The sequence below is a fragment of the Corythoichthys intestinalis genome, chromosome 14, assembly GCF_030265065.1.
Source record: "Corythoichthys intestinalis isolate RoL2023-P3 chromosome 14, ASM3026506v1, whole genome shotgun sequence".
Taxonomy (NCBI): domain Eukaryota; kingdom Metazoa; phylum Chordata; class Actinopteri; order Syngnathiformes; family Syngnathidae; genus Corythoichthys; species Corythoichthys intestinalis.
Genome location: NC_080408.1, coordinates 43,168,496 through 43,182,796, shown reverse-complemented (window position 1 = coordinate 43,182,796; position 14,301 = coordinate 43,168,496). Strand labels below are relative to the sequence as shown.

The 14,301-nt window shown below is 38.4% G+C and overlaps 1 protein-coding gene across 7 annotated transcripts in view; it reads right to left on the bottom strand.

Moving 5' to 3' along the window:
- kcnn1a (potassium intermediate/small conductance calcium-activated channel, subfamily N, member 1a) overlaps positions 1-14,301 on the bottom strand; it is a 190,571-nt gene that overhangs the window by 22,961 nt on the left and 153,309 nt on the right. For all 7 annotated transcript variants that reach the window (XM_057856876.1, XM_057856872.1, XM_057856873.1 and 4 more), the window contains 3 exons: positions 9,206-9,347; positions 8,003-8,113; positions 559-686 (listed from right to left, as the gene is read on the bottom strand). In XM_057856876.1, the coding sequence (XP_057712859.1) occupies positions 559-686; positions 8,003-8,113; positions 9,206-9,347 (381 nt within the window). The remainder of the gene's footprint in view (positions 1-558; positions 687-8,002; positions 8,114-9,205; positions 9,348-14,301) is intronic.

Below are 14,301 nucleotides of genomic sequence, written 5' to 3'. Positions count from 1 at the left end.
ATTCAAGAGTATGGCAAGAGAAGTCAATGGCACACCGACTTCAGTGAAACCAAAAACAATTCCGGCATATTTTTTTGGTTTGTGTTGGTTCTTATTTGGGCAACACACACTTTGTTCATGCATGTCAAAGGCAGACATGGAGGAGAGAGGAGGATGTTGAGGAGACAGAAGGAAGATACATAGAAGACTCAACTTACTTCTGAGCTCTGCGGTGATAGAGCAAAACAAAGACAGAACACAGTACAGTTTTAACCCCACCACAATTACGAAACCACTGATACCTTCACACTTCTCACTGTAAGCACAAGGTCAAAGGGGGTTGCTGGGAAAAGGGAACAGAGGAAGGGGGTTGGGAGGACCATTACACTACATCGTGGTGTGTTTGTGGATGTGCCTGACAGTTACAGGAACTTAAGATCATCCCTACAACTATTTGTAACACAGCTTGAACAGTTTCTACCACTACAATAAGTATCATACAGATTTCAACAATGAGTGATCGTCATTTGGCAGGTTCTGGCGAACAATAATCTTTCATAATACGAATGCAGGACTTACTGGTGAATGGCTTGGAGAAACTTGCGTTGGTGTTTCCGCACCTTGGCGTGATCAATCTTTTTGACCAACTTGGTGTGTTTGTAGATGAGCCATGTTTCCCTGAGTACATTGGCAGCTGTGTTCTTTACCTGGCAAGCAAAGAAACATTTAAAATGAGAAGATGCAAGTGATATTAATCCATTTAATCTTTTTCTTGAGCGCTTGTCCTCATTAGGGTACCACGTGAGCAAAATCCATTTGCCAGCCATTGTACTTTTTTTTGTTTCGTTTGTTTTTTGTTTTTTAGGACCAACAAAATATTGTGATTAAGATGAGAAACTTTGATTTAACCTTCATCCATTTCTTCATTAAAGAGCAGGAGAAAATAGGTTGGTTTGATAAACAATATAATCATTTTCACCATGAATCTCTTGTGGGGACTCAAAGTGGACTGAGTTCTTATCTGAAATGGTGCATCACTGCCTTTCTGAGCTAATTCAACATCAGGCATTATAAACAGGACTATGAGTATACAGTGATCCCTCGTTTTTCACGGTTAACGGTGACCCCTTTCCCCCACGAAAATTGGCGAAGTAGATTTATTTATTATTTATTCATTTATTTTTGGACGTGTTCAATGTATTTATTCAGCCCCAAAGTATAATTGAAAAAAAAAAAAAAAAAAAAAAACCTAAACTTATATCTATACATATGTGTATATTTTAATAAATGGTTTTTAATCACTGCAGATGTACAAATTATGATATAAATGAGAGATATATATAAAGTAAACAATGATTTGTACATGTATACATGCAGATATCCTAACATTTTTAAATAAAACACTATATATATATATATATATATATATATATATATATATATATATATATATATATATATATATATTAGGGCTGTCAAACGATTAAAATTTTTAATCGAGTTAATTACAGCTTAAAAATTAATTAATCGTAATTAATCGCAATTCAAACCATCTATAAAATATGCCATATTTTTCTGTAAATTATATATATATATATTCTGTAAAATAAATTGTTGGAATGGAAAGATAAGACACAAGATGGATATATACATCCAACATACGGTACATAAGGACTGTAGTGGGCATTTCACTCTACTGTCATTTAAATCTGTCTATGCTGTCCTCACTCCGAAGCGTCTACTTTTTCATAAGCTAGACAGCTAGTGAACGACGCCTTAATAATCAGACTTTTCTTTTTCATCTGATTTATTAATAAAATGGCCTCAAACCATTGTCCTCTTTAGACCGTCGTAAAACTACAAAAAAAGTACACAAGCATTGCATTAGCAACAACGTTAGCTTAGCACGCTATACAGGTTCACTGAACATAAACAAAAAGCGTCTCATACAAAAAATATAACATTTCGCTTACTAACATAATATGTACATTCTTTACAACAACCATACTTACGGACAAATCTTGTCCAAGGATCATATAAGCACAACATTACAACGTAGACATCAGCCCGAGACGTCGTGCAGCCATATTGAACTGGCAAGAAGACAATAAACCATGTCGCAAAGCGACCACAAGAGTTCGCTGTTAGACAGCACAAAAAGCCTTGCTGTAAAACTTACCAAAAGGCAGAATACTGTCTGAGCGGGACATGTGCGTTAATTGCTTCAAATATTTTAATGTGATTAATTAAAAATTTTAATTACCGCGCGTTAACGCGATAACTTTGACAGCCCTAATATATGTATATATATATATATATATATATATATATATATATATATATATATATATATATATATATATATATATACTGTATATATATATACACATATATATGCAGTGGGGAGAACAAGTATTTGATACACAGTCAATGGGAAAACCCATTGGCAGTGTATCAAATACTTGTTCTCCCCACTGTATATATATATATATTTTTTTTTAATTGAAAAAAATCTACGATAGACTGAAAGCATGACATTTGAAGCGCAGTATAGCGAGGGATCACTGTATTTGGGTTTTTGAAGCTGTTTGCATGGTCTTGTGTAATCAGGTTACTGCCAAACCCACTTTCATGGGGGTTTGGAGGGTGCAGGGGTGTGTCATATTTGATTGCAATGATTGTCTTTTATAAAAGAATACATTTTTTAAAATTGTTTTAACATATTAATGTAATGTAGGGATGTTCCAATCACATATTTTTGCACCAGAGTTCGAGTCACCTGATTTATGGAATCTGCCGATACCAAGTCCTGATCCAAAAAGTATGTTTTCTTTTTTTGAACAAAAGTTCCGAACGTGTTACTGTTCCGACCGTGCCGCTTTCATAATTATTTTTAAACAATATTAACGTGGAAAAATACTTGTCTTTATTAAATGCTTCATTGAGTGAGTCCGCTCAAATCCACTCACACTTTGACGCTCACGCTGCTGAGAACAGCTAGCCTGGTACACCATACTCACCGCTGTTCCAGCTATAGACCCTACCGTACCTATTGTATCCGGCCGCCATATTGTCCGTATTTTTTAGACCTATTCCCATTGTTATCAATTAGTTGTGCAAGTTATAGAGCAATTCATGGAAGCCCCGGTGTTATCTGACGCCGTAAACTCATTGGATGCGTTGCATAAAAGGCGTTATGTGGAAAAGCTTCAGTTTATCCATTCGCCAGATCCATATTTGATGCCTAAATCGATGTTTTTCGACCCGCTGTCTTCGCCGTCTTTGCCTGACCCTGATATTTACAACTATCTTGTCCACACAAAATCAGCCTATTCTCACGAAAGTTTGAAAAACTTTAAGAGCTTGGAGGCTTATAAATGCTACGTTGCTGGTTGGGTGAAACAGGTCCTCGTACATGAAAATTCGGCAGGAATCTTGTGCCCGGGAAGGTGAGTTACGAAATTTTCAATTCAAAATCTTTTGTTCTTGCTAACATCCACTGTCAAGTCTAATGTATTTCATGTCATTTGTCAATGGAGCTAGGGGTTTTAATGTTTATATAGTTTAGCGATAGAACTCTCACTACATACATATATAATATGTAATAAATATGAAGTGCGATAGCACTACTCCAGATTGTCCCTAGTTGAATGTATTTTTTTGGCTTTTGACCTCAATAGTGAAATTGTAAATTAATTGTATGACAACTGTCTTATTATCCCCTTATAATTATATATTTTCTGGTAGTTAATTCACAACGTCTGAGTGTATGTTGTTGGCGATTAGCCTAGCAATGATCTTAATTGTGGTTGTCAGCCCAAAACCCTCTAAATATATATTAAATGCATCTTACAGATATAAAATGACTACTACATAAACTGTGGTAGTCGTTTGGAGCCCAGTTTTCTCGTCGAATTGCAGCAGTCAATCTCGGAATCTCTCGGAATACGGTAAAACTTCAAGTCTCTCCGTCTATCTCAGGGGTCCCCAAACTACGGCCCGCGGGCCGGATACGGCCCGCAGCCACATTTGGTCCGGCCCCCTGAACAACAACAAAAAAAAATTGTAAAAAATAAAATAAAAAAAATAAAAAAAAAATTTTTATTTTATTTTATTATTTTTTTTTTTTTCAATAGAGTTATTTATGTCCTGGCTTTTTTCTGTGAAGAACTGAGCAATGGTTATTTGGTTATTATCTATTTAATTAATACAGTATTATTATATTATATTATATTACATGATATTATATTATATTATATTATATTATATTATATTATATTATATTATATTATATTATATTATATTATATTATATTATATTATATTATATTCAGGGGTGCACATAAGTGGTCCGCACATGCGTACTGGACGTAGACAAACGCGCTGGCCCTCAACGGCTTCCATACGCTTTTGCGCACCGATGGCTGACCACTCTATTTGCGGCGGACACGAGAAAATAACTTCTCAAAATGTCGATGAGGCAGGCCACACTGAGTAATTACTTCCGTGTTCCCCCACCCTTGTCAAAAGACAGACAGACGACAGAGACTTCACCGGAGCTACCGAAAAAAAGGACTTTTGCTGAAAAGTGGCTACAGGAGGTACCATGGCTAGAAGCGAATGATGCTCGCACGGAAATGCGGTACAAAATGTGCCGTGAGAATCCCAATGTCGCCGATTAGAGCAACGCATTTTATGTAGGGTCAAAGAATTTCAGCCATCCAAACTTTGAAAAGCACGAAAAAAACAGAGAGCATGTGGCAATTAAGCAAACTATCAATGTCAAACAGGACCCCACTCGCCCTATGGACATGTGGTGGAATAGGGCGGAATAAAGGTAATGAACAGCGACATGCACTGACAAACGTGTTTTTGCTCGCATTTTACAAAGCTAAACATGCACGTTCAATGAGGTCTTATGAGGAGGACATCCCACTTTTAAAAAGGCTTGGAGTTAATGTGGGAGCCGCATAATGCCCTTTATTTTGAATTGGTGCTTTTATGTTTATTTCTTTACATTTCACTTCAAAGTAATGGCAATTTTGTTGTGCCAGTTGATGTTAATCAAGCATTAACTGTTAATATAATTAATCAAAGTTAATTGGCTCTAAGTAAAGCTTGTCATAAATTTATCGCATCAGGTGGGTCGGCTCTCAAGCTCAATGAGGACCAAGTCACATCTCCAGGTCCTCCTCTGAGAACCTGGGCAAAAAAATTATGTGCACCCCTGATTATATTGTATGATATGATATGATATGATATGATATGATATGATATGATATGATATGATATGATATGATATGATATTATATTATATTATATTATATTAAGGGCTGTCAAAGTTATCGCGTTAACGAGCGGTAATTAATTTTTTTCTTTAATCACGTTAAAATATTTGACGCAATTAACGCATATGCCCCGCTCAAACAGATTAAAATGACAGCAGTGTCATGTCCACTTGTTACTTGTGTTTTTTGTCTCCCTCTGCTGGCGCTTGGGTGCGATTGATTTTATGCACCATGAGCATTGTGTAATTCTTGACATCAACAATGGTGAGCTACTAGTTAATTTTTTTGATTGAAAATTTTACCAATTTTATTAAAACGAAAACATTAAGAGGGGTTTTAACATAAAATTTCTATAATTTGTACTAAAATCTATCTTTTAAGAACTACAAGTCTTTCTATCCAGGGATTGCTTTGACAGAATATTAATGTTAATGCCATCTTGTTGATTTATTGTTATAATAAACAAATACAGTACTTATGTACAGTATGTTGAATGTATATATCCGTCTTGTGTCTTATCTTTCCATTTCAACAATAATTTACAGAAAAATAAGGCATATTTTAGAGATGTTTGAATTGCGATTAATTACGATTAATTTTTAAGCTGTGATTAACTCGCTTAAAAATTTTAATCGTTTGACAGCCCTAATTATATTATATTATATTATATTATACTATATTATATTATATCATTTTTATTTTATTTACTTTGGTTCCGTGAAGAATCCAGAAAGGGTTATTTGATTGTGGCTTTCTGAAAAACAATACATTTTTACATTTAGGCACTCCTGCAATCGTCACACTTTTTCTGTTACAAACTGACCCCGGCCCCTCATCAGAGAAGAGAAGGGTTATGTGGCCCTCACAGGAAAAAGTTTGGGGACCCCTGGTCTATCTTCTCGGTTTTTGCAACCGACCGCCACACACGACTTCGCCATTTTGATTATTAATGTTAACGAGCAGAAAAACACGCCATAATAGCAGGAATTTACGAAGCGCTAATGCATTAACATGACGAGTATACGGACAACATGGCGCGGCGGCGTGGCTGTGACGTCACGTGAGTAGGGTCTATACAGTCTGGTGACCAATGAGCGGATCAAATTTCCAGGGCAGAGCAAGCCACAGCAAACAGACAGCGGAGTGGACCAATCAGCTACGGGCAGACGTGACGTTGGTAAAGTGACAACTCGGGCGGTGCGAGCTAAGAACGGAGATATTTATTTAACATGGCTAGCCCGAGACAGACTGTTGTCAGTGACTTGTATTGATGTGTTTTTGGTAATTAAAAACTGATTTTACCATGGATTGGAACATATTCTCGGCTCTTCTGTTCGCCATCTGTGTTGTTGTGGAGACGACTTCCGACGCGGAAGAGTGACGTTGCTCGTTAAGAACACGTCACGCAATAAACAAATCTGATTGGACGGATGATTTCGTACTGGCTCGAGAGGCCGTTAAGGAAGTGGGTCCCAAACTATTCTCACAGTGTATGAAAAATACAGGGAGAACAGTCTGGCCGTGCCAGGCAAGAGAACAGCCTCTCACTTACACAATGACCCCGGTTATACACCAGGCCAGGCGGTGCGTCAACGTTGGCGTTAACACAGTAAAACGCGGCCAATGGTGTCAAGCAGCGAGTACAGAACAGTTGCAGAGCTGCTGCGTTTCAGAAGCGTCCCAGAAGCAGTTAAACGCGTCGCACCCGAAACAACGGCAGAGTATCATTTGTCACGAGACACAACCATTCTGTGTCCATTAAAGTTATCAAACTTGGTAGGATCCGGCAGACCGGAAGTCACGTGTGTAAAATACTGTACAATTTTCAAAATAATATGCAAAGTAATTTCTGTGTGACGCTTTAACTTGAGAAAATTCCTCAATAAAGCTTTTTGGAACCTTTCATAAGAAAAAAAATGATTAATTCAGGCATTTCACTTGTAAAATGCATGTTAAAATATTTCTTTGTCATCGCAATAGTTATTCTCTTTAGCACAGGACTGTATGTATGTGCAGTTAATAAATAATTAATTATTTTTTTCGTCTTTCAGTAAGACCAACACACAGGTTCTGAAAAGCAAATGGTTGTTGTATTGCTATCTTTAAATACCCACTACTCTCAGAGTCTCGCGCAATCTTGCAATCCTCGCGTGAATCGATTGAGCCAAACCACAGACGCTCTGCTCTTAAAACGCATCCTGTCGTGCCATGCGTTGACGCGCCTGGTGTAAAACCGGGGTGAGTTGCCACGGCACACTTATGCAAGTTTAACGATGATTGACACATTTGTGCCTTTGATCGGAGAGCTCCCAAGCCTCTCTGGCAAAATCAAAGTAACAAACCTGTCAATCATTGTTAACTTTAAGTACCAAACGCAAGCTGGACAGTTTGGATGCACTGCTTAGCAGGAGTAAGGGTGAGAGGCTGTGGTGCTATACGAGCATTAGGCAGAAAAACGCTACTCAGGTAGAAAACTCGGGTGAAAAGAGTTTTCACCCGATTCCGATCCTCTGAAAAATGGCGCTGACACAATTTATAATACAATATACAAAAATTTAATATACAATTTTTAGGCGTATTATTTTAATCATTCACTGCCATTGACGGCAATAGACACCCAATCCTCCCAGAAAAATGGATTGGACGTCTATTGTGGTCAATGGCACCAAAATGTGGTTATTCATTGTGTGTTAGGGTTCAATTAAATTGAATAATAACTGCTGGTTGCATACTCACTCGTTTGCAGAGTTGTGTATCCATCATGAAGTTGTGGACATGCTTCTCTGCCTTGGTCAGCTCCAGCTTCCTGGCCACCACTGCAACCACAAGTGCAGTGCAACCAGCTCCCTGTATAGCCAAAAACATGGTTAGACTCAAAATAGTATAGTTTAAAAAATTCAGTTCAAAATAGTAAAGTTTGGTTCTTAACGTGCGCTATTTATTTTGTGTTTATTCTTCAGGAACCCCAATGAGCATCACGGAGTGGACGAAGTTGTAAGGCGATTTCGCTGTTGAGGCTTTTTTTCGAGCGTCGCAACGCAACATGCATTCCGTAGACATTTCAATCTTGCCCCCCATGGTCGTGCTCCTAGCCAGCAGTCGATTGTTTCATGGGAACAAAACTTCAGGGAAATGGGTGATGTAAAGAAAAAAAAAAACCTGGGCTCCCAAAGCGCCTCACGTGCATTTTCACGACCAATAAAATTGTGTGAATTAAGTTCCTGCACCGAAGTTAATTTGTAGGGAAGAAATTTCAATTCTTCATGGAGGATTCATCTCACAGAACGAGCAGTCAACCCAAGAGCAGATGCGTGTTTGCGGGCAGACCGTCGAGGAGATCTCAAAACAGATTGTCTCACCGGGTCAATATTTTGGGGTGCCCTTGCTATTCGTAGGAGGCCAGGTTTCTGTTTTTTTACATAACCAGTTTCCCTGAAGTTGTTTACCCATGAAAAAATTAACGGTCGGCCAGGAACACAACCACGGGGGGCAACATTGAAATGTTTACAGAATGCACGTTGTGTTGCGACGATTGAGCGACCACATGAAAAAAAAGCCTCAACAGCGAAAGCGCGTTCCAACTTCGTCCACTCCATGATACTCATTGGGGTTCTGGAAAAATAAAGACAAAATAAATAATGTAAGTTAAGAACCAAACTTTAAGCTCCACCCTCTAAAATAAGTCCATCCCTACCATCCTCAGAGCAACCATCGCTTCAGGGCGCCAAATTTAAATAAGCAAGATGCTCTGCCCCACCCTGTACTATAAATGCAGGATTGCAGGTATTTTTAATATTTAATAAAAATCCGTGTCAACCTAACATTTTTGTTTTTATATATTTTTTTTTTCCAGAGACACGATGGAGTGGATTACAACCCCAATTTATTTTAATGAGAAAATAATTAATGTATAAGCGGCTTTTGAAAAGGGGAACCTACCATAATCCCTGTAAGCAGACACACGCCTTTCCCACAGTACGTGTGCGGTACCATGTCCCCGTAGCCGATGGAGAGGAAGGTAATTGAGATGAGCCACATGGCTCCCAGAAAGTTACTGGTCACTTGCTGTTTGTCATGATACCTGAAGTAAGAAAGACGAGCAGAGGTAGAAGATACACAGTGAGTAAGACGGCACGCAGTTTGGGAAAGAAGCATGCTCAGTAAACGTGTGCTGGGAGGGGAGTAGTGGGGATCTTGTGGTTCTCTGGAAAATGTTAAAACATGGATGAAAAGTAATAAAGATGTCAGTTTGATGGATTATTTTCTTTTTAAGTCTGGCTTTACCAATACCGATTCAAATATCAGTTACACAGGTATGTAAAAGTATCTGAACTTTTTGGAATTTCTCATATTTTTGCATAAAATCACCATCGAATGTGACCTGATTTTTGTCAAAATCGCACAGATGAAAAAACAGTGTCTGCGTTAACTAAAACCACCCCGACCATTTATAGGTTTTCATATTTTAATAGCGATAGTATGCAAACAATGACAGAAGGGGGTAAAATAAGTAAGTGAACCATCACATTTAATATTTTGTAGCACCCCCAATGGCAAAAATAACTTCAACCAGACGCTTCCTGTAGCTGCAGATCAGTCCGGCACATCGATCAGGAATAATCTTGGACCATTCTTCTTGACAAAACTGCTGTAGTTCAGTCAGATTCCAAGGATGTCTGGCAAGAATAGCTGTCATTAGATCATGCAACAGCATCTAAATGGGGTTCAAGTCTGGACCTTGACTTGGCCACTCCAGAACGTGTAACTTGTTCTTCTGAAACTATTCTGAAGTTGATTTACTTCTGTTTTTTAGATCATTGTCTTGTTGCAGCATCCACCTTCTTTTTATCTTCAACTGTCTGACAGATGGCCTCGGCTTTTCTTGCAAAACATCCTGATCAACTTTTGAATTCGTTCTTCTATTAATGATTGCAAGTTGTACATTCTCTGAGGCAGCAAACAGCCCCAAATCATGATGCTCCCTCCACCATGCTTGACGGTGGGGATGAGGTGTTGATGTTGGTGAGCTGTTCCATTCTTCCTCCATACATGATGTTGGGTGTGTTACTCCCAAACGATTCAACTTTGGATTAATCAGTCCACAAAGTATTGTGTCGAAACGTCTGCGGAGTGGCCAAGTGCCTTTTTGCGAACATTAAACGAGCAACAATTTATTTATTTATTTTTTTTTTAGATAGCAGTGGCTTCCTCCGTAGAGTACTCCAATGAACACCAATTTTTGCCATAGTTTTACATTTAGTTGATGTCTGCACAGAGATATTGGACTGTGCCAGTGATTTCTGTAAGTCTTTAGCAGACACTCTAGGGTTCTTTTTTTTACCTCTCTGAGTATTCTGCGCTGAACTCTTGGCGTCATCTTTGGTGGACGGCCACTCCTTGGGAGAGAAGCAACAGTGCCAAACTCTCTCCATTTGTAGACAACTTCTCTGACTGTTGATTGATGAACATCCAGACTTTTAGAGATGGTTTTGTATCCTTTCCCAGCTTTACAAAAAGCAACAATCCTTGATCGCAGGTCTTCAGACAGCTCTTTTGATCGAGCCATGATGAACATCAGACAATGCTTCTCATCAAGACAATTCTTACCCGGTGTGTGTTTTAAAGTGGGCAGGGCAGCTTTAAACCAATCATCAGTGATTGGGCCCACACCTGACTTAAATATTTGGGTAAAAATTGGTTTCCATTGCTTTTTAAGTCTCCTTAGGCAGAGGGTTCACTTACTTATTTTTTCCCCCTTCTGTCAGTGTTTGCCCTGTTTACTTTTCTCATTAAAATATGAAAACCTATAAATGTTTGGGTGATTTTAGTTGAAGCAGACACTGTTTTTTTCATCTGTGCGATTTTAAAGAAGATCAGATCACATTTGATGGTAATTTTATGCAGAAATGTGAGAAATTCCAAAAGGTTCAGTTACTTTTTCATACCAATGTATTGTGATGCTGAAATACCTTGCGGGTTGGAACTCGTTGGTGACGTATGACGTCCAGTCCATTTGAACTGGGAGGGCTGGCAGCGATCATTTACTGCTCCTCTTCCAGTTCAAATGGATTGGACGTCGATCACCGTCAATGGCAGCCAAGTTAAATTCCATTATTTTCAGTGATGTTTGTTTTATTTTCCTTTTTTCTATGTTTTGTTTTTCTTTGCATGTTATGTTGCAGATCCAAGTTTAAGCCTTAAAAGATACATTTTTTTTTGTTTTTGTTCCAAAAGCACAAAGATGTTTATTCATACTATCAACCGATTACGTGATTTGAATCATTTGTGGATTTCCTAGGATGTGCTATGTGACATCCCAGAGCTGAAAATGGACAGTTTCCGATTTCGAAACTAATGACGATGACAAAGAATGCTGCTGTGGGAAGATGAAAACCACAGGTCAATCTGGATTTGAACATGACAACCGAACATAATGTGATGTCAGTTTTTCCCAAAATATATGTACTTGTGCATTCAATTAACAGCTGCCAAATTCACGCTTTTGTTATCAATCTCCCCCATAAGGGTTTATGCTGCCCCCAGCAAGGTTTGAAAATGGAAATGATCACTCCTAATTATGTTGCCTGCTGAAAATAGATGACAGCCATGCTTGAATTGACAATCCAAAGACCCACTGTGAAGATGCAAAGATATTTCAGGAAAAGACACACCGTACAAAGCTTTATTGATGACATTGCCGTACCTTTTACTCTGGCAAATCTGACTAATCCACCCATCCCCATTCATCTCGGTTGATTATTCCCAATGGGCTGTCTAGGAGGAGATACTGTACAATTCAATTTGGGAGAGGAATCAAATATTCATGAAACACTTTGGGACAACGGCTAGCTGACATCCTCCTGACAAGACAATGTATGTCAATCTAATTTCTCGGGATTTGCCTGAAGATGTTCTAAAGGGAATTTGGTTCAGGCTGATAATGAATTGCAAATTCAAACTACGGCAGCGACTCACCACGTGCGCTCAAAATGGTTCCAATAATTAGCCCCACTCCCACTTCCTTTAATTAGTACACATGACAAGTACAGATTGGGAATACAGTGTTACCTCTACATAAGAATTTAATTTGTTCCAGGACCTGGTTTGTAAGTCGAAATGGTTGTATGTCGAGCGTGATTTTCCCGTTAGAATACACTATAATTCGATTAATTCCTTCCACAGCCTAAAAACCTACACTAAATCGTTAATAAATACTGCTGGTACAATTACAAATAGCAATTACACATAGCAAAACAAATAAATTAAAACTACAAAGTGGAATAATAATAATTATTATATCACAAATTGGGTTCTAATGTGGCGGTTGTATTTTGCATGCTGTTCCTGAACGTACCGGGTGACTGACGACAGAGTGAGAGAGGTTACTTTCTCTTTTCATATTGTAGTTTGCGTCGGCTACGTGTTGCACAAGTTCTGAAATAAATGATGAAAAACCTGACGAAGCTGGCGATTTCTTTGCTGATGTCACACTAATAATAATTGTCATCTTAACTTATAGAGACAGGCGAACGGAGGTCTTAGGCGGACCGTCGAGATCGTAGACATATTCCGGCCGTATTGTCGAGCCAACTCACTGGCACGCACACAACGCTCATATTTGTCCATCATTTCCATCTTAATTTCAATGGTAAGTGTCACCATTCTCATTTTTTACCACCTGCAGTAACCTTCTTGAGACCCATATTGATTTCCGTCTTGCAGGAAAACAATGAAATTGCGACGCTGTCATAACTCGTCGGATTTCAAGCGTGTCGTCATATGTCGAAACAAATGATGAGTCAAATTTGAAGTCGGATGTCGAAAGGATTATATGTCGATGTGATCAAATGCTGAGGAACCACTGTACTTTGCACCAATCTACAGTCTGGGACATAAATAGTGGGACACTGAGTCAATTTTAATTTTTGGGGGTCTAGTAGCATCACAATAAATTCATTCATTCATCTTCTGAACCTCTTATGCTCACGAGGGTCGCGGGGCTGCTGGAGCCTATCCCAGCTAACAACGGGCAGGAGGCAGGGTACACCCTGAACTGCTTGCCAGCCAGTCGCAAGGCAGATAGTCAAACAACCATTCACGTACATACTCACACCTACTGAAAATTTGGAGTGTCACAATAAATTTGGAATTAATTTTACATGCAGACTTTCAGGCAGAGATTGGTATAAAAATGACAATCATTTTTTTAAGGGCCTCACTTTTCTTAAGAGCCTAAAAGTACTGAAACAATTGGCTGCCTGCTCAGCTCTTCCATGGCCAGTTGGAAATACAGTATATAAACTGCCAGAGGTGGGTAGCAACGCGTTACATTTACTGAAGTAACTTTCTGAGAAAATGTACTTCTAAGAGTAGTTTTACTAAGCCATACTTTTTACTTTTACTTGAGTGTCTTTGTAAAGAAAGGCTACTCTTACTCCACTACTTTGGCTAGACTCGTCGTTATATTTTTCATCTTTAATCTACATATTAGATTTTACTTTTTTTTTTTTGCCAGAGATGCCAACAGTGGCTCTACCAATTTCACCAATGAGATGTCGCAACAATAATCAGATGACTCCATTATACCAATCAGACTCAAGCTTGCCGTTCCATGATTACGCCAGCCTGTTCAATCAAGTGGCGTCTTTAAAGCACTGTAAAAAATTAAGAATTTGACATCGAGCACTGCCGTCAAAATGATTCGAAAGTGTGGATTTTAACCTCTCTCCCAATTTTTATTTGGCACCGACTGACCACGGAAAACCGGAGCTATGATCCTTTTAGTTTCATAATGGGAAATGTTTTCTTTACTCCACAGAGGGCACTCGTGCTCTTTGGACAAATAATGCTTGATATCTGTCGATTTTTTGTCTTGCCGGAAATCAAGGATTTTTTTTTTTTCTTAGGGTTTATGTGGTTATGTAATAGGTTGTAGTACAGTATGATAATAACATATAGATAACTTTGTGCTACGAAAAAAATTTCATTGTTAAAAAAAACCCCAAAAAAACATCGTAAGCAGTTACTCACAATGT